The sequence below is a fragment of the Eulemur rufifrons genome, chromosome 17 (assembly GCF_041146395.1).
Source record: "Eulemur rufifrons isolate Redbay chromosome 17, OSU_ERuf_1, whole genome shotgun sequence".
NCBI lineage: Eukaryota > Metazoa > Chordata > Mammalia > Primates > Lemuridae > Eulemur > Eulemur rufifrons.
Genome location: NC_090999.1, coordinates 52603312 through 52625489, shown reverse-complemented (window position 1 = coordinate 52625489; position 22178 = coordinate 52603312). Strand labels below are relative to the sequence as shown.

The 22178-nt window shown below is 39.9% G+C and overlaps 1 protein-coding gene across 1 annotated transcript in view; it reads right to left on the bottom strand.

Annotated features, from left to right (window-relative positions):
* Positions 1-22178, bottom strand: part of CMYA5 (cardiomyopathy associated 5) — an 88502-nt gene that overhangs the window by 8416 nt on the left and 57908 nt on the right. The window contains exons 8-11 of the mRNA XM_069492492.1: positions 16916-17065; positions 14219-14365; positions 12308-12455; positions 17-150 (exon numbers count right to left, since the gene is read on the bottom strand). Coding sequence (XP_069348593.1) covers positions 17-150; positions 12308-12455; positions 14219-14365; positions 16916-17065 — 579 coding nt within the window. The remainder of the gene's footprint in view (positions 1-16; positions 151-12307; positions 12456-14218; positions 14366-16915; positions 17066-22178) is intronic.

Genomic DNA, 22178 nt, shown 5'->3' with positions numbered 1-22178 from the left:
ACAAAGGAAAAAGTACCTCTGGTGGAGATGAGGGCAGCTTCACTCTGTTCACTTGTCCCAAATGCATTGATGGCTCTCACGTAGAAAAAGTAATTATCATTGGGTTGGAGGTTAACTTTCAGCTGGAGTCCTTTGATTCCAGAGAAAGATCTAAATACAAAGGGAAAATAATAATTTTTAAATATAAGGCCATCTGCTAAATGACTCATATTTCAATTCTGTAGTGAATGAATATGTTATTAACAACAAATAACTTATTTTATTCCCTTTTTATGACCATGGGAGTTAGCAGGCCAGATTCTGCAAAATGGCCATTGTCCACTAAAATTACTTTATCAATTCTATTTTTGTCAACTTTTGTCCAGTGTGTGCCCTCCAGAATGGTCTTTGGAACAGAATCAGGTACTTTTTTTTTTTATTCAGAAAACAAACTGATTTTGTGATTATTAATGAATCTCCAAAAGCATATTATTTTCTTTATCAACTTTTGGCTGAGAGGGCACTTTTGGATTAAGATGATGTTAAATCAATCTATAATACAAAGTACCCCAATTACCTCATTAATAGATCCAAAGTATGGAAAACTTAGGGTAATGATTTTGTACGTGATCATCATGCCAAAGCTACCAAAGTTAATAGAAACTGAATATCTTTAAAGAAGACACTATCTTTTAAAGCAAACTTGATCCTAGCAAGAAAAGAGAATTCTAAATGCCAAAAAAAAAAAAAAAATCCCCAAAGTTGCTGTTTCTAAATCACCTATTGAAATTAAAAGAAAAGTGCCAGTAGTGGTATCTAATTGGCAGTGGGCTTGGCAAGTGCACTGTAACATCCCAACCAGTTAAATGCAAATGGACTCGCAGGATTTGAAGATGGAGCTCTCTGGATTTGCCAATGAGCTGGAATAGTTTTGTGCTTCTTTTTCATTCTCTTTAATCTGCTTGATATCATGGCCTAGAGCAATGATACCAAAAAAAAAAAAAAAAAAAAAAAAAGCGTTCAAGTGCTCTTTCTGTAAACCTCCTTTGGGAGAGTCCGTGGAGAGAATTACAAGTTAGGCTCCTTGCTGATGAAAGAATTCCTAAACCCAGTGCTAAAGAGCCAGAGTCCTGCTCCTGGGAGTATGCAGTGCATAATGGTCAACGGAAATAATAGCACAATAGCCTTCAGGTTCATTCTCAGAAAAGTAGGGGTTTTTATTTGTTTGTTTTGTTTTGCTGTTAATGAATACATCACAGAAGCATTAGAATCCTAGAGTGGTCACTGTTCATCCACAGATGGATTTTATTTTTCATGTTATTTCTACTTTTGCTCAGTAATTTCACTTCTCAATACCTGCCTAATAGAATAGCATGGAGAACCTGAAAAAGGAAAAAAGATCACTGACTCAGAAAACAAACTCATTTAGAACTTAAAACAGAATAACCACCCCACCTCCACCCCAGGTCTGCAAGTACAAAACCCACGGGGTGTTCCCTAGAAGGAAGTGGGGAGGGGAGCAGCCTGGATCTATTTGTGTTTCTGCTATTTGGTGCCTGTGTCTGGAAAAGGTCAGTCCGAACACCTCAGATCATATTGGTTGTTATTTCAGAACCTGTCACCTGACGAGACCCTCAGGAGAGGACTATCTTTAGATGCACTGAGAATAGATCAATGAAATTGAACCACATGTCCACTGACAACTAATTATGCTCCAGTTAATTAATGAAAAAACATGCCCTATGACTGAGAATGTAATTCCTGACTAGGATCTAAAATATTATTCTGGGGTAGATGTATTGCTTATCTTATCTGAACTGATGACTGAAGAAATATTTTAAATGTACATTAATTATAATTAGTGATAAAATGATTGTCTCAATAAGCACCCTCAGCCTGAACTGAATTTTAGACTTCATTCACTCATTAAATACATATTTATTGATCACTTGTCCTATGCCCAGGCCTTGTTATCCTGAAACCTGAGGGGAAAGTGACAAAGATTGGTGAGGAAGCTTTTGCTCTAGAGACTAGATGGAACATACTGTCTTCATTTTGTAACAATACAGTTGTTAAATACCAAAGATGCTCTTTTTTTAGGTAAGTGTTTGCCCTTAAGCTTTATGAAGTCTGTCAAGGAGGAAATTCCATATATATAGTCAACTGCATGCTGTGCCTCATTACTCGTTGAAAGAATAAAGGTTTATGTGGTACTGAAGTCAAAATATGGGATCAGTCCTGCTTTCAGTGCATTAAACAGGTCATGCAGATTTGACAGGCGTGCACAATGCCCCAGACATGAAAACAAAAGTAATACCACATGTGGTGGTGTTTCATTGTTTAAAAGTTGCCATCTTATGCTCAAGCATCAAGAACAAAATGAAAAAGATCAGAACAAATGGTTCGTTTCCATGTCTATTTATTCTGACTCCACGTAGATGTCGCCAAAGTCTCCATGTCAGCTGTCCCTGCTTTTTAGCCAAAGGAAAACTTCAAGAATTTTGGAGTTTGAGATCTGAAGAGTGGCACCTTTCCGGAGGTTATGATTTCTTTATTTAAAAATCAAAAAACTGTCATAATTGCAATTAAATCCACATGACTTATAACAAACATTACATAGTTTGCAGAAAAATTCAAGTTCTCAGAGTATTCAAAATGAACTTAAGTAGTCCAATAACAAATGAAACCACAGTAGGTTGTTGGTGCTCAGTTAAGAAGGGCTTTTAGACCAGTAAATAATATGACTGCCATGACTATGATTAGAAATCTAGAGCCAATAATAAAATTCAAAAGTCAGTAGAAAATTTGACTCAAATGGTCTCACTTTGGGTCATAAGCATGGGATTTTCCCTACAAGAGCCACAGTGCAGTGGAAAGGGACGGCTTTAGGCGTGCAACTTCCAGAGATGTGAGGGCAAGAAACAGCACCTAGAAACCCCGACACACTGGCAAATCAGCGGATTGCTGGTGGAGCACACCCATGTGTGGAACTGGAACTTAGCACAGAGCTCTGTGCCCAGCAGGTCTTCAAAGGTCTCAGCTTGCTCATTCGTTAAGCTCCAATATTGTAAAGCTCCTGGGCTCCAGCGATCCTCCTGCCTCAGCCTCCTGAATAGTTGGGACTACGGGCATATGCCACCATGCCCAGCTAATTTTTTTTTTTTTTTTTTTTTTAGAAAGGGAGTCTTGCTATGTTGCCCAGTCTGGTCTGAAACTCCTGGCCTCAAGTGATCTCCTGCCTTGGGCTCCCAAAGTGCTGGGATTACAGGCACGAGCCACCATGCCCAGCTGAAAAGTCTTATTTGGAATAGTAACAAACATTAAAAAAGTATAACATTCATATGAGGAACATTTTTTAAGATGCTATTGAGAGAAAACACAAAAGACTCAAATAAATGGAAAGGCACATCAGTTCTTGGACAGGATAATGCAACATCACAAAAATTTCAATTCTCTCTCAATCTATAAATTTAACATGATCTCTGAAAATAACAAAACATCAGGGGCAGGCTGGTGGAGGAGGCTATGTGAGCTAATTCTAAAGATCATATAAAGTACAAACTAGCAAATAGCAAAAAAAAAAAAAAAAGAAGTCATGAAGGGGCAACCTAATTTATCAGGAATTCTAAATTATAAAGCTATAATAATAAAAACAGTGTGGTCCTGGGGCATATATAGATGGATCAATGGAACAGATTATAAAGGCCAGGAATAGAGCTAAACATCCAGTCTGTTGAGTATATAATGATGGAAGCATTTCAGATCAGAAGGGAAAATGCTGGGTGTTCTTGTTGGGACAGCTGGATAGCCATGCTGAAAAAAAAAATAGAGTTGGATTCCCTACTTCACACTTTCTACTGAAATAAATTCCAGATGATAAAATATCTAGTTTTAAAAAAATTAAATTACCATATTGGCTACTACAAAAAAACCCACATGGGAACACACATACTCTTGGGAGGGAGGTACATTTTGAAATATGACACAAAAATTTAAAAGCTATTTTCAAAGGAGATTGATACATTCAACTAAATTATCATTTAAAAATATGCATGGCAAAAAATATCAAAAAAAGATTTGCAACTCATATCACACATGAGAGCTAACTTCCTTAAAAAAAAAAAAAAGAGCCTCTACAAATCAATAAGATAAAAACACCACAATCCAACAGAAAAAAAAAATTGGTAAAGGAAATGAATAGTTCATAGAAAAAGAAGTACTATACATCGCTCTGAAACATATGAAAAGATGTTCAACTAATAATAGAAGTGCAGAGTTAAACTACAATAAGACTCCATTTCCTACCCACTAAATTGTGGAAGATCAAAAGTTTCATCAGACCAGGTATAGGCAAGGGTATGAGGAACCAAGCACTCATACACCCCCCTAGCCACAGTGTGAGCAGCTACAACCTCTGTGGAGACTCTTCGGTAATGTCCATCAAAATTCACAATGAAGACACCTTTTGACCAGTCATTCTACTTCTAGGAATTTAATCTACAGATATATTTGCATGTGTATGAAATGATATATGCACAGGGTTGTTTACTGCAGCATTGTTTGGGATAGCCAGTGAATAGAAACAAATGCTTCCCAATTGGTAAATAAGTTAAATTATATTCTTAAACCAGAATACAATGAAATTGTTTTTTAAAATTGAGGCAGTTCCATATGTATTGATATGGGATGCTCACCAAGGCATATTTGTAAGCAAGAAAAACAAGGTGGTGGAAACATAGATAGCTGCTACCATTAGCTGACAAACTACAGATGCTTGGTATAAGCACAGAATCTATCTGAAAGGATAAATACGAATCAGGTAACGTTAATTGTTTCTGGGGAGGAGATTTGGGTAGGTAAAATATAGTTATAAAGGAGACTTAATTTCCACTGTAATCCCTTTTGTGTCTTTTGAATTTGTACCATAAGTACATATTCTCTATCCAAAATTAATTAAATAATTAATTAATTTAAAATTCATTAATTTATTTTAAGAGCTATATTACCAGTTCCAGAGTTCAGGAGTTGGTTAAATGTGTTTGTAGACTCTCAAAGGGCACATTAGTTTGAGCACTGTAAGGTAGCTTCTCCAGGAATTTGGTAATTCAGCAACTTGTGTGGGATGGCAAGAAGGAGTATGCACGTGCTTAAGGTAACTTGAGGGGCTGGCAGTTACAGGGAGTGGCTGTTCTCTGCACCACCATGTCTACTACCTGGATCTAAGCACGCTTCCTCCCCAGGGGAGGGGCACCTGTATACAACCACAGGGAGGAGTCCAGCGCCCTGACTCCTGGAAGCAGCCTATTGATGGCGCCATCATCGAAGCGTACAACAGATGGCTAAGTAGGAATTGTTTTTAAAAACACAGTTGGCTCTTACTGGCATTCACATTGGCAGCACCAACATGCAGCCATCAGTCAACACCGTTTAATGTGAACTGGGAACGAGCACGCAGCTGGGCCCTGTGGGACCGGCTAGTAAAACAGTGTTTCCCAAACCTGCCTGGGCGTATTAGACCTTCCGAATTGCAATCTCTTAAGAGGGGCCTTTGAATCTAAATGTTTAACAAGCATTCCAGATGATTTTTATGATCATTTAGGCCAGGGAAACACAATCATAAGATCATGTGGGGTGAGAAGGGAGGTGAAGGAAAACCAGGAAAAAAGAAAACTACGTGGGAACGTAAGCAACATTAAATACAAGAAACCTAACTAAATAGCCATGGCTGTTTGAAGCCATTTGTAGAACCATAACTAACTGTAAATATGGAACTTTTTGTTTCAGATGAAAAATTTTGGTTAAATCAGTTAAGAAGAAAGTTCTTTATATACTGATTTTCTTTTTTTAAAAAACTTGGTAAATAAAAATTTTTGAACAAGATTATTTTTCTTTTGATAAATGAGGATCTTATGAGACTTGATGTTAACGAAATATCACTCTTAGTTCATAAGAGTGTAGAAAAATAACCTGGAGACTGAATGTTGACAACCATGAGACATCAGCTTTCCTGTGGTTAGAAGCTCTTACAAAATCCCCATAAGCCAAAGGTTCCAGCAGAAAGCTCCTGGATTTTTGTTTTCTCTCTAGTTGCCCCCAGAAGCCTGAATGATACCATTTATATTTCAGGCAGAGAATCCCAGGAGCTTAGTAACATTTATTCTCCCGGATTCTCTAAGCCCTCCTCTACCACGCCATGGCCACATACGTGGACAATTGCTTGAGGTCCCCACAGAACGGCCAGTACAGAATGGTGCTTTAACATCACACTTTCAGATCCCATTTAAAAAAATGGTTACATTGGGAATGTTTTTGCATCTTTTGTAAAACTGTTCTTAAAGACAATCGCTATTATCTTGTTCAAATAGCCCTTATATAAAGATCTACATGAAAAATTCATCTTAGAGCTGAATGTCAAGAAATATAATTGTCTCTCTTAGTGAAATGTTGTGCTTCCTTTTTAAAAAGGAGATGAGTTATGTAATCTCTTTCTTCCTCTTGCTCCCTCCCCCTCTCTCCTGTTTTCACATTAGCTGCCAGAAAGTTCAGATTTAAATTTCATGTTCCGTTGAGGTACGGTTCTTAACCAGCACTTTCTGATACAGTCTCCTCAGCCCTGTGCTATTTGGCTCTTGTTCTTATAGTGTTGTTGTACTGGTTCTATTCTATCTGGGTCTTTTATTGTGAACAACTTGAATATTTTTTTGGAACTTGACATAAGTCAGAAGTAAAGGAACAGGTTGGGTTTCAATTGACTGAGGTTTTACTGTACAACCAGGAGGTAGAGGGGAGTTTTTAAATGATCAAAGTCAAATTAGGGTCATTTGAGAAGAAAGATTTCATTTCTAAAAAGCTGGATGCCAAGAGTGTTGAGGGGTAAAAATCCTCTTCACATAACTCACTCTCCCAAAGGCTCCTGCAGAGGGAAACAATACCACATAACGGGTGGCCTTTAGCTCTTAATTACTCAGTACATTTTGGCCCAATCCTGTCGGTGGCCCTTCTGTCATCCTATGAAGCAAGCATGGAGCAGGAATAACTGTCTCCTCTACCCACAGGTTGCAGAGACGGTCTGATGACTTGCTGTTGACCGCTGGTCAGTCATGACCTAGCTGAAAGCTTAGTAAGAAAGTTTGGGGAAAAAAAAGAAAGAAACGCTGGGATTCCTCACTCCTGCTCAGGCATTAAGTTCATTAAGAAACTCACCCTTCTTTGTCCTTATTTTACTTTACAAGTAGAGCAGTGGGTGATCCCAGCTGGAACACCCACCAATGACAGGCAGTTCTGTTTCTGCTCCACCAGGTGTGGCCCCAAAGGCTGGAAGCAGGGGGAACATGAGCTCACAGGCCCGGCACCTAGAGCTCACCCTCCCCTGGCAATGCGCACCGGGAGGGTAGCCCCGGGAGGGTGTCCCTACCCCACAGCCCCGGCCAGGGCCAGGGAGCAGGAAGCTCACTCCCAACTACTTTGTGGCGTATTGAGTCTCACAGATTTGTCATTCAATACACGGCTTCTCTCTGCACAGCCCACACAGCTAATCCCTGTACTATATTTCTCTCAGTTTTCCCTCCTCCACCCACACTTCTGCTGACTTCTCTCCACACAGGAGAGACAGAACAGCTGAGGAAACAGCAGAGCGGTGGAAATTTTTGAAAGTGTTTTGAGCCCACCCAACCTGAGGCGAGCATTCAAAGAAAAACAGGAAGAGGGTGAGTAGGAGCTCCCTCAGCCCCCACACACAAGCCAGGGATTGTCACTCCCGCCCACCCCAATCCCAACAGGGGCCGACTGCCGGGACTGAGCCTCAGTGCCCACACGCAAAAATATGCAGATATGTTTTCTGTGAGGATTATGGAATGGAGGCAATCGCTCAGCTATTTCAGACACTGCGTCATGAAACTTGAGGGCAAAGCAGATTCATTTTATTCAAACATCCACTGTAAGAGTTCAACCAGCACCTTTGGTCTTAAATTGGAATATCTAGAGGCTATCATACTGGGAGAAGGAATGCAGGTGTGAAGATGGATGTGTTTCTGTTCCAGCAACCAAAGTTAGAATCCCCAATCTAGAGGACAATCAATGCCCTCTGTGTATGGTGTGTGATTTAATATTATTCACCCTTTTCTCCCCCCTTTTTTTTTTATTTCAACTTCTCTTCCTACACCAAACCAGAGCTTTTAAGGCTGCCTGTTTTTTTCAGGGTTTGGGTATGGGAAAGAGATGTGAATTCATTTAGTTCTTGCTCCTTCTCTCTTTGGCTACAGGTTCCAGCCAGTTAGATGACTTGAAGTGGGGAAGGGCAAAAGGAGATTGTCTAATTTCCTTCTTCCTTCATTCACTCATTCATTAAAGAGACGTTTGTGGAGTATCTACATAGATAAGTTCCCCATCCTCCCAGTTTATGGTCTAGGCTCAGTCAAACTGAGCTACCACAAGGAAATAATCTTTGATCACGCTCACTCCCCTTTAGTGACCTCTGGATCTATTTTTGGATCTGGTTTAGTACTACAGGGTTTTTGCATGGAACTCAGAACCTATGTAAGGGTTATATAACCAATGGATAAACAAGATTATAAATGCCCTTTTCTATGCGTGATCCATGGAAAGTTTTCCAGCCCACAGATTAGACTAGTCCTATCTCCTGGTTAAGTATCCAAGCACTAAATTTAACTCATCCACCCATCCTTCTTTACTATGTTGGCACGATTTATTTTTTCCCATTTTGAATAAGAGATTATCCTCAAAGCTGGCCTACTTTTTCTTATTATGTGCTTGATGCTAATTGATATTTACTCATTCAGGTATCACGTATATCTTGAGTAGCTACAATATGCCAGGCACTGTCCCAGGACTGAGGCTGTCACCTTACATAATGATCCCTTCATGAAGCCAACAAGGGAGTGAGACCAGACAACCCTTGGCTCTTTCCAAGAGACAAAGTAATTTTAATTATCCATTGCTGTGCAGAAAACCAAAGTTAAGAATGTGGTTCTGATACAATGGAAAAAAGGAGGGATTGTTTGCATTTGTTGACTAGAGGTGACCAAGTTTTGAGGTTTGTTATCAACTCTACCGTCAGACTGGTTATCCTCAGCCAACATCTTAGAGATTGAGCTATATAGGCTGTAGTTAAATAGTTAATATTTCATCGAGTTTTGAAACACCAGATCCTGTAAGAAATGTTTTAAAGTTGGTTGTCAGAACCAGATGGTCAAAAGACCTATGACACATGGCCACTCTCAAAGAGCAGAATTTTCCTTCCCTCCTTAACTCTCAAATTGGAGAACCAAAGAGATACAAATGAGTTTTACAGTCCTGGGGCTCTGAGATTAAGGGTGAATTACTTCACAGTCTGTTGATGCCAGCCTAGGGTATAAGAGACTGAGGCTCATACCAATGAGGGATGGCTCTGATGTGGTGTGTCAAATAGACTTAGCAAGTGAACAGGGTGATAATTTGTGGCCAAGAAAATTTTGCTCACTTCAAAAAATTATCTATTGTCAGACTCAGCAGGGATTCAGAGGCTGGAGAGTCAGCCCTGGGCTGTGGACTGGACGTACCTTTTCACATCCTGGCACTGAGGGGTCTTTTAGCACCTAATTGGAAAACAGCTTCATCTCCAACACAGCTTCAAACTATCAACAGGGCTCAAAATGAGCAATTTCCCTTCACTTCTAAACTTGCTGGGCTCTGTCCACTCAATAACAAAGAATCCTTTGTATTGTTCTATGATCACTATAAACCTCTGCTTGTCCAGCCCCTAAGATGCTATCTTGCGACAAGAAAAATAAAAACGAATCCACTGGCAAAGTCTCAAATAGAATAAACTAATGACAAGCCTTAAGTTTTAATAAGCTCAGCTTTGGTCTTTTTTTTTTTTGAGACAGAGTCTCACTCTGTTGCCCGGGCTAGAGTGAGTGCCGTGGCGTCAGCCTAGCTCACAGCAACCTCAAACTCCTGGGCTTAAGCGATCCTACTGCCTCAGCCTCCCGAGTAGCTGGGACTACAGGCGTGCGCCACCATGCCCGGCTAATTTTTTGTGTATATATATTTTAGTTGTCCATATAATTTCTATTTTTAGTAGAGACGGGGTCTCGCTCTTGCTCAGGCTGGTCTCGAACTCCTGACCTCGAGCAATCCACCCGCCTCGGCCTCCCAGAGTGCTAGGATTACAGGCGTGAGCCACCGCGCCCGGCCTAGCTTTGGTCTTAATGAAATTGTTGGACAGTCATTTTTTTCCCACAAATGGAACTGTCATTGGTTCCTTTGGCTTTGATAGAAGGACTTGTTTGGACTGCATTGTTGATATCAAATGGACCCTTTTACTTTCTTGTTTTCTTTTTTTAGTTTTGAGGGCCCCAGGATGGTCAGGGAAAGGAAAAACATTAATCAAGGGGAATATGAATGGTCGTGTATTCTCTCTTAGTATCTGTGCTTTTCATGAGACAAAGGAAACTAAGGATGCACAGTAACCCCCAGTTGCCAGGCTGCTGAGGTACGCTAACTCAATCTGTTAACGACAGCAGTTTTAAAACTAGTGGAAAGAATGAGACAGACATGGGTTTGAAGCCTGACTCCAAATGCTCACTCCACTATTTAAGCCTTGGCCAGATCACTTAACCTCTCTGAGTCTGATTGAATGGAAATCACTTCCTACCCCTCGGTGGACGCCATCCCTCCTTTCCCCCTCCCCGTAGCCACATTTACAAGATGACATCACAGTTTCCTCAGTGGGGTGGCTACTAGGTCTCAGGGTTTCCAGATTTCTGATGATTTAAATACCCAACTGTGCTGATATGATTTATGCAAATGCCAGCTGGGGCCTGATGCCGTAACAGAAGTGAGTCATTTCAGAGCCTTAGCAGTCTGATCCTGCCTCAGAGAGAACTGGGTTTTCCTTACTGATGGTAGAGAATCGGGTGGGGAAATATTGCCCTGGGATTCAGGCACTCCTGATACAGTGTTCTCACAGCACCAAGGGGCTTTCGCAGGCAACGTCCAGGACCTCCCTGAGTGACATAAAACAGGGGTTAGCAGCTTGGACTTTGAAGTCTGACAAAATGAGGTTTGAATCATGATTGCCACTCACTAGCTGAGGAGCCTCTCAAAGTGTCTGTTTTCTCTTAGAGTTCTTGTGAGGATTAAATGAGGCAACATACCTAAAGCACTTGGGACAGTGACTGGCACATAGTAAATGCTCAATGAAAGCCAATTATTCTCTCTCTCTGTTCTGGCCAGAGTTCATCTCAGCTATTTGCTAATTGCTGAAGTCTGCCTTCCAGCGGTCGGCACATTAATAAAGATGCTGTTTCTTATACAATTACTATGTTCACACTTCTGCTGAAATGCCTGCATCCCACCCAAATACACCTTGCCCAATATTAATTTATCCTTTGATCATTATTTTGTGAAGCCTGTCTTCAACTTGAAAGAAACTATAATTATTTCTCAGTCATATGAAACCTCACATCATAACTAAATAGTTGTTGATCATGAACATAATCAAGAGCTTAAATAATATGCTTTATTATTATAAAAAGCTGTCTAATTTCACACTGTTATTCCTAAGTTCCATATCCCACCAAAATAGTTTATCTCAATAAACTTAGTTAAAAAGAAAAACTAAAAATGTCTCTGTCAGAATACAAATATTAATAATAATGATCTGAATATTTACCATGGAATGTGAAGTTGCCAGGAGGTGGGAGGTTAAGAAAATACCACCTCAGTAGATGAGTTAACATTTGCCAAATGCCTAGCGGAAGCATGGCCCTTTATTGAAAAATGTTACTGTCATTATTTTAGTGGGAGAGCTTCACATTTCTTTTTTCCTAGAAGAATCTCTTTAGATTCTTCATGCTTTTGGAGAGGCAGGTATGTCTCTGCGATAATATATAGGTGATTAGCTCCTTTATGGTACCAATATATCATGGAGACATTCAGTTTTACATTATACACAAGCTCACTATTAGTTTCCTGAGTTAGGTGGTGCCTATTCTGATATAGCTAGTAAAAAGTGCATAAAATATGCATAAATCTTGTCTAATGACTGAAGTTAAATATACCTCAAAGAATGTTCTATCATTAAAACTCACATACATTTTTCTTACAAGGGAGTTATTATTCTGCATTGTAGCATGTGTTTTACTACAAACTTGGAGTTCATTGATGAATAGTGATGGAGCCGCAAATCAAGTCAACAGCTTAATTAGCTCAGCAGGATTTTAGGATGCTTTTCTCCCTTGGTGAGCATATGCTCAGAAGTTAGTTTAGGGCCCTGAGCTCAGTTCCTGGGGCTCTGGGTGATCTCTCCGTGAAAAGGGACCCTTACCTGAGGCCCTCACCCTCTGGAGAGTGCTGTCTGCAGTACTCCAGGGTGTAGGTCTCCGTTGCTTCTGGGTTGGCAGGCCGCCATCGGATGGTGGCAGTGTTCCAACACACGGTACAGTCCTCAGCGCGGATCACTGGGGTGGAGGGTGCTGCAGAGAGAGAACCAAGACAACTGTGGAGCAAATATCAGCTCTGCTTCCTGGGACCTGGGAGGACTGCTTGGGCATGATTTTATTTTATTTTTAATTTTTGTATCAGAAAATTTATTCTGGGTTGAGAACTCAAAAGGGATCAAAGTTTATATAGTGAAGTCTCTCTCCCTCCTTTGCCTTCCAAATTGCCCAGTTCTCACCCATCCCCAAACAGCCTCTAACATTAGATTCCCACGGAATCTTTATACATATAAAAGCATATAAAAAAGATTCTTGCCCCTCTCCCTTTACACAAAATGTAGCCATGATCTTGCCTTTCAGTAGGTGCTCAATAATGACTTGTAAAAGGCAAGAGAAGGCCAGGGACAGTGGCTCATGCCTATAATCCCAGCACTTTGGGAGGTTGAGGCAGGAGGACTGCTTGAGGTCAGGAGTTTGAGACTAGCCTGAGCAACACAGTAAAACTCTATCTCTAAAAAAAAAAAAAAAAAAAAAGTAGAAAATTTTAGCTGCGCATGGTGGCATGTGACTATAGTTCCAGCTACTTGGGAGGCTGAGGCAGGAGGATCGCTTGAGCCCAGGAGTTTGAGGTTGCAGTGAGCTATGATAATGCCATTGTACTCCAACCTGGGCAATAGAGTGAGACCTTGTCTCAAGGAAAAAAAAAAAAAAAAAGCCAAGAGGAAAGGATGAAGAGTGGGAGGAAGCTATTCTTTCCTCTGAGGCAGGTGCAATTATCTTGAAGGCAATGCAGGCTTGGTTTACGCAACACCTCCTCCTCCAGCCCCCTGTGAAAAGATTTCATCACATGAATACATTCCCAGTTGAATACCATTGCTTAAAATCTTTTGGGGGCTCCCTGCACCCATATGGCACAGCCCAAGTTTCTTACCTTGCAAACACAGACTCTCTGTGCTAGCCTTTCTCATCCTTTGTCTTTTCTCTCTTTGTTTTTTGGTTGTTTTTTTTATTTGTTTGTTTGGTTTGAGACAAAGTCTGACTCTGTCCCCCCTGGCTAGAGTGGAGCGATGTCATCATAGCTCACTGCAACCTCAAACTCCTGGGCTCAAGTGATCTTCCTGCCTCAGCCTTCCGAGTAGCTGGGACTACAGGCATGCACCACCACACCCAGCTAATTTTTTCTATTTTTAGTAGAAACTGGGACGCCCTTTTGCTCAGGCTGGTCTCAAACTCCTGAGCTCAAGCAATCCTCCTGCCTCAGCCTCCCAGAGTGCTAGGATTACAGGCGTGAGCCACTGAGCCCGGCCTCCTCTCTTTGTTTTTAAGTCTAAGAAATAATACCAAACTTTGCATAGTGTCTGCACACTCCATACTGTTCCTTACCTCGATGCCTCTGATCATATGTCTTCTTCAAGTGGAATATGCTGCTTTAACACATTACTTCCTCCTGACCCTCTGAAACATTTCATGCAGGCTTCAGTTCCAGGAAACCATTCCTAATCCTGCCCCACCGCAGGCTGCCTTGAGTACCCCCCCCCCCCGGGGTGCTCTCATAATAGCCTGTGCATATCTACATCATGGCCCTTACCACACATTTTTCTATGATCTTCTGTTTTCCTATGTCCCTCACTTGACTATATGAGCTTCTTAAGAACAGGAACCCAGTCATTCATTATTGTATATCCAGCACTTTGGACAACACCCAAAACATGGTAGGTGCCTAATAAATAATTATTGGTTGATCTCAAGAGTCTGAAGAATTGAGTAATGCCTCCTAACCCCCCTTAGCATCCTCTTACCTGTTCTAAAAATTGCCCTTTCACTGGGCAGGCTGCATCCCGTGAAGTTCACGGCCATAACCCATACTTGATAGCATCGGTCAGGTTCTAAATCTTCGAAAATACAGTAGCTTTCTTTCACTGTCACTCTGTATTCTTCTACCAACTCTAGCATAAAACACAATCATTAAGGTGTCTTCCAAAGTTAAGTGAAAGTTATATAGTTATTGGAAAAAGTAGTCTATGATTTTTATTCCCCAGTGGAAAACTCAAACTGATAACCTTACAGATATCATTGTGTAATAACTAGCTCTTTAGAATACATAAGAAGGCAACAGCATTCTGAAAGGAGATATTTAGAACGACATAGTATTACTTGTGAACACTCACCAGAAAATAGTAGCATATTAGTAAGATTCTGAGCTTCATATACCACAATTAAAGTAACTTATTTCAACAACAAATATTAAAATTGCATAGAGTATATGTTAGCTTAAATCTCAGTGATAACAGTCTCAAGAAAATCTTAAGAACAAATGCCAATATTTTAGAAGTGTGTATCATAAAAAAAAAAGGACAACCCTATGTTTTAAACTTACAAAGCATCTTTACAGATTAGTAAACTATTTTGGTATTCATTATGACTTTCCAAGTTTCAAATCTTGGTTCCTTCTAATAAATTCCAGAATTCTTTCAACTAGAGAATTCCACAATTTATAGAAATACTTTATAAACTTTGATACGCCATAAGCTATTCTAAGAAGTAACTTTTTTCAATCAAGACATTTTCCTTTTAAAATTTCTTCATTTTGCTTTCAATATTTTAATACTAAATGTTACTCAGTACCATTGTGAACACCTGCCCCTTTGGGCTAGTCTGATTATTCTTACCAAAATTTTCTCTCCTTTAAAAAGAATGCTTTTCTTTTTTAAATTAGCCTATGGTAATTTCAGTTATTCTCCCTTATTACTCTTAAATGTCACATCTTCAAAACTCCTCCAGTTAAGAACCTGGATTGTTTCTTTAAAAGATATTTAGGAGTTCTTCAACTCAGCAGGTCTCTCTAATTGCCTCTCTCTTTTCCAATGAGCTATACTTTCTGGACAGAAAGTTCAGTTAAAAGACTGTCGTAAGAACTCATACACTGAAAAACACTTCTCCCATAGCCAGCAACTGCAACTGCAGTTTTCACTGGAATCATAACTTTGAGGTCCTATTACCCTGACACTCCCTTTAACAATGCATATAACGTGTATAACTGGGGACCCTATTACACAAGGCACAATATCACAGATTGGATCATCAGATTAGTTAACTGTCATCAGCACAGTCCAAGGCATAGAACCAGTGGGATAGGGGACAGAGAGAAGTGTTTGGGGTGGGGTGTGGAGGTGAGAGGGTGAGGGTGAAACACATAAAAAAAAGTACTCCAGGCAATAACTACGTGTTAAGAGGGGTCTTGAAGAGCCATGGGGTTTCATGAAACAGCTGGATAAAGATAGAGTCGAAGTGTGGCATAACAAAATAAACATAGAGACAAACAAAAACATAATATTTGGAGTCTGAAAGATCTTTGTTTGAATCTGCCCCTGTCGTGTACAAGTTGTGTGGCCTTGGGCAAATTCCTTAACCTCAATCAGTTTTCTTATTTGCAAAGGGGGATAGTAACATTTATTCTGTTGTGTTGTGACAAGCATATGGAAGTAGGTCTTGAATAACATAGGAGTCTTTATAGACAAACCTAGCCAACTTTACACTATGCCTACAGTTGCTTTTTTTAACTTTTTCCTAAATTAATTATCAAATGACATTTCAAAAGCCTTAAATATTAGTAACAGTAAAATATATTACCATTCATTCCTGATTATAAATTGGGCGCCTGAGTTTTGTAAGAGGATGTCGATCCTGCCACGTAATCCTCTGCTCTCCAAAGTATGTGCGTCTGTCTTCGGCAAGCAACGCAGAGTGGCAGCACTCCCAGCTCTGATTCATCAGGAAGTACAACCTCAAACTGCCTGGCATACGTCTTACTAGAAGGCCTACTGAGCACAGATATTTACAGAGGCTCCTCTCTAAGACATGCCACCCATACACCCTACGAAGCACTTTCACTTCTATCCACACATTAATTTGGGGCACCAGAAGACTATGCCATACCTAAGCCCATGCCTTGAGAATTGTGAATATGGAATGAACCTCACAGTTTGTCTGTGGCTTTCATCAAAGGTGGACCTCAGAAACTGCCAACCGTGACATCTGACACTTCATTTGCATTCAAATCATTGGGGAGGACACTGTCCTGTACGCAGCTTATTTCTCCCCTACAAAGTGGGACACCTCACACTTTTCTTTTAGACTTCAGTACTGACTAACACTTTGTTTTCCTTGAAACTCTAGTATGTTACCTCCTTTCTGAAAATGAGAGCCACTTAATTGTTCCTGTTACCCTGAGAGCTCAAAGCCAAAGGTGAATCTCAGTTACAATATTATTGTTGACTATTAGGATGATATTTATGCATTTTTGTTTTCCTTGATCCTGATTTCCAAATTTTGCTTCTGTGTTATGATTTTATTATATGGTTGTTGGGTTTTTGTTGTTGTTTTGTAAGTGGCCGTAAATGCTTTGTGGAAAGAGTCATAATAGGTATCTGTTTAAATATTTCACATTAAGACACCTAAATAGACACATGCATCTGTATTTGCGTTAGCAATCCTACCATTTACTTCTTGGTCATCTTGTGGCTCCTCCATGCAGTAAACCTGAAATGAGTCAATGACATCTTCCTTGTTCATGCTCCAGTAAACTGCAATCGTTGTGCTAGTGGCAGAATTCGGTTCCTGAGGTTCTAATCTAGGAGGCTGTGGAACTGCAATATAAACAAGATTTATTACGACTAATGCTATTTGTATTCCCTGTTTTTGGCAAAATTTACTTATGCTTGTCGAAAATAATTCAAACAATACAGAAATACCTGGAGTAAAAGTAGGAGAGCTCCCTTGTTTTCAGCTGAGCCCAATTATGCTCCTTGGATGCAATCACTGTCAGTTGAGTATGTACCCTTCCAGAATGTTCTCTATGCATTTGTATATGTGCACATAAAATACACACAGAAAGAAACAAAATGGATCCAAAAATGGGATCACTTGATAACACCCTTCTGTAGTCTTATATTTAGAGCATTAAATTTATTATATATAGGTTACAGGATGCATCAAATGACTCTTGGTTTTTCCTTCAAAATAAAAAGTATGCTTTTGAGTACGCTTTGCTAGATAACCAAGGTTGTATTGTTCTATATCAAGATTGGGTCTATATTCATAATAGAGACAAATGAAACCTGTTTCATATATAGTTGCTACATTTTTCAAGGCTGAAAAATACTAGCATGAGTAAAATGTCAAAATACCTCTTTTTTTTTTTTTTTTTTTTTTTTTTTTTCATAGAAAGGATTTCACCCTGTTGCCTAGGCTAGAGTGCAGTGGCATCATCACAGCTCACTGCAACCTCAAACTCCTGGGCTCAAGCAATCCTCTTGCCTCAGCCTCCCAAGCAACTGGGATTACAGGTGTGTGCCACCACACCCAACTAACTTTTTCTCTGTTTTGTAGAGAGAGGGTCTCAATGTGTTTTCTCAGCATGGTCTTGAACTCCTGGCCTCAAGCAATCCTCCTGCCTTGGCCTCTCAAAATATACTTTCTGAAACCACGATCCCATTTTCTCTTTCCAACATGGCTATACCTACAGATTTTTTTAAAAATAAAACAAATATATAAAGTACATAGCAGAAAAAGTTGCTTATTAACTGATTCAGTATATTTTAGACCTCTAGCATAACTCTGTTGTTCTGAATTTTAAAGGCAATAATATTCTCAAGTGTCTTCCTAGAGATTTTTAAAGTTTATAATTATGCATATTGAACATTAATGGTATATATAATACCACAAATCAAGCTCCTATGCAATTCACCTCCAAAATTTATGACACAAAGTCATTGAACATATTTTACAAATTGGAGGAAAAGGTTATTCCCATAGTTGAAAAGACATTATGCTTTTAAATTTATTTTTTTGGTGGCTATTTTTTTTCCAAGTCAACGATTTCCTGAGAGAAAAGCTTACTGGAATAATATGGGCCAAATTTTATGAGATAACTTTATTAAACGGAGCCACCAAAGGAAAAGAAAATAAAGATCAGTTCAGCAAGAAGGTAAAAATGAGAAAAAAATAAATAGGTCTAAAGAATGGAACAAAAAGAGACACACTGAGAAGATTTCAATGGCGATAAAGAGCTGAAGAAATACACAGTAAAGAAAAATGAGAAGCAGAACAGAAGGGTCAAGTTCATGGGCTTCAGTGCAGAGATGCTGGCCCAAGGGTAAAGGCCACATCCCCCACTTACTAGCTGTGTTATCCTAGGCTTAGTGTCGCCATCTTTAAAATGAGAAAACAGTAATAATAGCATTACCTCCCAGGGTTGTTACAGGAGGCAAGATAATGTATATCAAGTACTTAGCAAAGTGCCTGCCAGGTGACCAGTGCTAAGATTCAGAAAGCACAATGGCCTTGGCAGGAGCACAGAAAATGAAGGCGAGAGGCAGGAAACTCCTGGAGGTGAGGGTTGAATTAGGAACCCATCATCTGGTAAGTAAGAGGCAGAAGTAAGACCCATGGAGCGGGCTGCATGGTAAGGCAGAAGCCTGCCTATCAGAGCACCTCCGCAGGACTGATCGTGGTTCAGAGACCCTGATTCTGTCTTTGATTTTACTGTTTGTCTTCTGCAGGAAATCGGTGTCACATTCTAAAGGCGTCCATACAGATAAATGTAGGTCAGTAAAATTTCATGTTACCCAGGTTTATTGAAGAGCCAAGCAGAATGTTTCAACCCTTGTGGATCATTTTTGAAGAGTGTTGGAGAACTCCCTGAGGCATGAACAATGAAAACGCTCCCGCCCCTTTTTTCTATGAATTATGCATTGAGCTATATCTGCTTTTCAAAAATGGTAACATCTTTCTCATTTCTCTTCCTCTCCTGAGTAAATGAACTTAAAAACTTAAAAACTGATAGTTGACCCAAAAAAAATCACCTAATTTTAAGGACGAAGTAGTTGTAGAGAATTCAGTAAAGCATGTAGGTTAGAAATAATTTTGTTCTTAATGTTCTCCTGCCCCCTAAAACATTAAAGTTAAAACATCTTTTTTTAAAAACATGAATTATTTTGACTGTTCAAAGAATTCTAAAATGCAAAAGGGAATAAGAATATTCCATAGATGTAATCTAATAATCATATGGCTGGATTTATGATCCCTTATGGCAGAAGAACATCAAAGACCCAGATTGTATATGTTAGCAATTCTGTTTACACTTCCGTAGTGGAGTAAGTGTGATGCCAAAGAATACAAAACGGAAGTTTAGGGTTTCATCACCATAGGCCAAGGAATTGGGCAGAAGAATCACCCCACGGATTCCCTCTGCCTGATGAAGTGTGCCCATAAAGAGCGGTCACACTTGGGGAATTAAGCGCTAATCAACTTGGACTTCAGAATCTGTGGCCAAATACAGATTTCCACACAACCTGGCTTTCAAAAAGAGCACCATTATTCACAATAGCCAAAAGGTGGAAACAACCCAGGTGTCCAGTGATGGATGAATAGATAAGTAGATGTGGTACATGCATACAATGAAATATTATTCAGCCTTAAAAAGGAAGAAAATTCTGACATGTGCTACCTACCATATAGGTGAACCTTGAGAATATTATGCTAAGTGAAATAAGCCAGTCACAAAAAGATAAATACTGTATGATTCCACTTATGTGAGGTACTTAGAATAGTCAAATTCATAGAGACAGAAAGTAGAATGGTGGCTGCCAGGGGCTGGTGATGGGTGGGAAAATGGAGCATTAGTGTTTAATGGATATAGAGTTACAGTTTTGCAAGAGAATGAGTTCTGGAGAGGGATGGTGGTGATAGTTGTACAGCAATGTGAATATGCGTAATGCACTTGGACTATACACTTAAAAATGGGCAAGGTGGTGAATTTTAAGTTATGTGCATTTTACCACAATTTTTTAAAAATAGGCCGGGCGCGGTGGCTCATGCCTGTAATCCTAGCACTCTGGGAGGCCGAGGTGGGAGGATCGCTTGAGGTCAGGAGTTCAAGACCAGCCTCAGCAAGAATAAGACCCTGTCTCTACTAAAAAAATAGAAAGAAATTAGCCAGGCAACTAAAAATAGAAAAAATTAGCCTGGCATGGTGGCGCATGCCTATAGTCCCAGCTACTTGGGAGGCTATGAGACAGGAGGATCACTTGAGCCCAGGAGTTTGAGGTTGCTGTGAGCTAGGCTGACACCACGGCACTTTAGCCCCGGCAACAGAATGAGACTCTGTCTCAAAAAAACAAAACAAAACAAAACAAAACAAAACAAAAAAATCTAACCAGGAGCCAGGGTCACGGAAGCTATCACTAACCCATGTTGATCTTATCTTTCACAGTGAAGTGCTCTGCCTCTCTGCAGGGCAGGGGTTCAAGTGAAAAGACTCTGAAGCCAAACTCCCCCTTCCATCCCGCCACCCCCCCACAACCAGCTGTGTGGTCTTGAGCACCAGGATATCTTTCTGTTCCTCTCTTACTCACCTATTAAATGGGAATAACAAAAACCTGCCGTTGTGATATTAGATAACTTAGTATGCTTAACAGTCTCCAAGGGTCAGGCATCCTCAAAGTATGGAATAAATGGTAGGGCATGCTATTTCTCTTTGGAAAACTCACACCCTTTCCTCATTATATCTGCTTAGTTTAGGTAGGGGGTCATCAGACGAACCTTTCAGGTACCAGGTAAGAACTTTATACCTGAGAGGTGTCATTGGTCACAAAATGGGAAAAAAAAAAAACAAAACAAAACTATTTAGCAGCAAGTTAACACCTTGGCTCCAATTCTGTGAAGCAGACACACCAAGCAGCATTTATCACTCAGAAATCAGTCTCCCTTATGGGGGCTTCGAACCACTGGGCCTGCCATAATGCACTGAGTTAATCATTAACACTTTGTGACAATTTAATTCTGTGACATCTAAAATATATAAAATGTTCTCTCGTTGCCCATCAGGTATTCAAAAGTATATCTTTCTAAACACACAACAGCATATAATGAATCTCTAAAAAGCGAAAGACCAGCTCTGTCAATCAGACTTTCTTAGTGTGTAATCACTGCTCTGGTCTTAATGCCTCTTAAAGACGTTACAAGAAAGCATCCTTTTGTTTTGAGACATTTCTAGAGAAAACAGGATAAATGACTGAATTTATCAATTTAAGGGGGTTGGTGGTGGGGGGCTTTGTGTGTTGTTTTTTCTTTTTGTCTTTTTAGAGAGACAGTAGCCTTTTACTAGTTACTGAACTAGAACTCTTCCTGCAAGAATGAAAGTTAATTGTCAATTTCAACACAACGGCCATCTTTTTGTGGTTTGGGGTTTGTTTGTCTGTTTGTTTGTTTGGAGACAGGGTCTCACTCTGTGGCCCAGGCTGGATTTGAACTCTTGGGCTCAAGTGTTCCACCTCAGCCTTCCAAGTAGCTACCACCTTGAAGGTGGTTTGGGAAGAATATATAGCATCTTTTGAGGAGGACATCTGAGCACATTGTACAGTAAGTAAAACTCGATCATTTCACTGAAACAGCAGCTTTGAGAAATCTAAATCAGTTTCATTGTCCTGTTTGTTAAAATAGCACATTAAAAAATATTGTGAAGAGCCGGCAGGATGCTCTGACAGCTAAGTGGGAGGCTCCTGGCGACAGACCATGATGCTGAGCTGTTAGTTCTCCAAGCTCATCTGCTTAGTTCAAAAAAAAAAAGGGGGGGGGGAAGAACTGAAGAGGGGAAAACCACTCATAGGGAAAAATCTGTTCAACACATATGAAAATATTTGACTTCTTTTTTCTTCCATACCTGGCTGCTGGTATGAAATAAACAACTCTTGAAGAGAG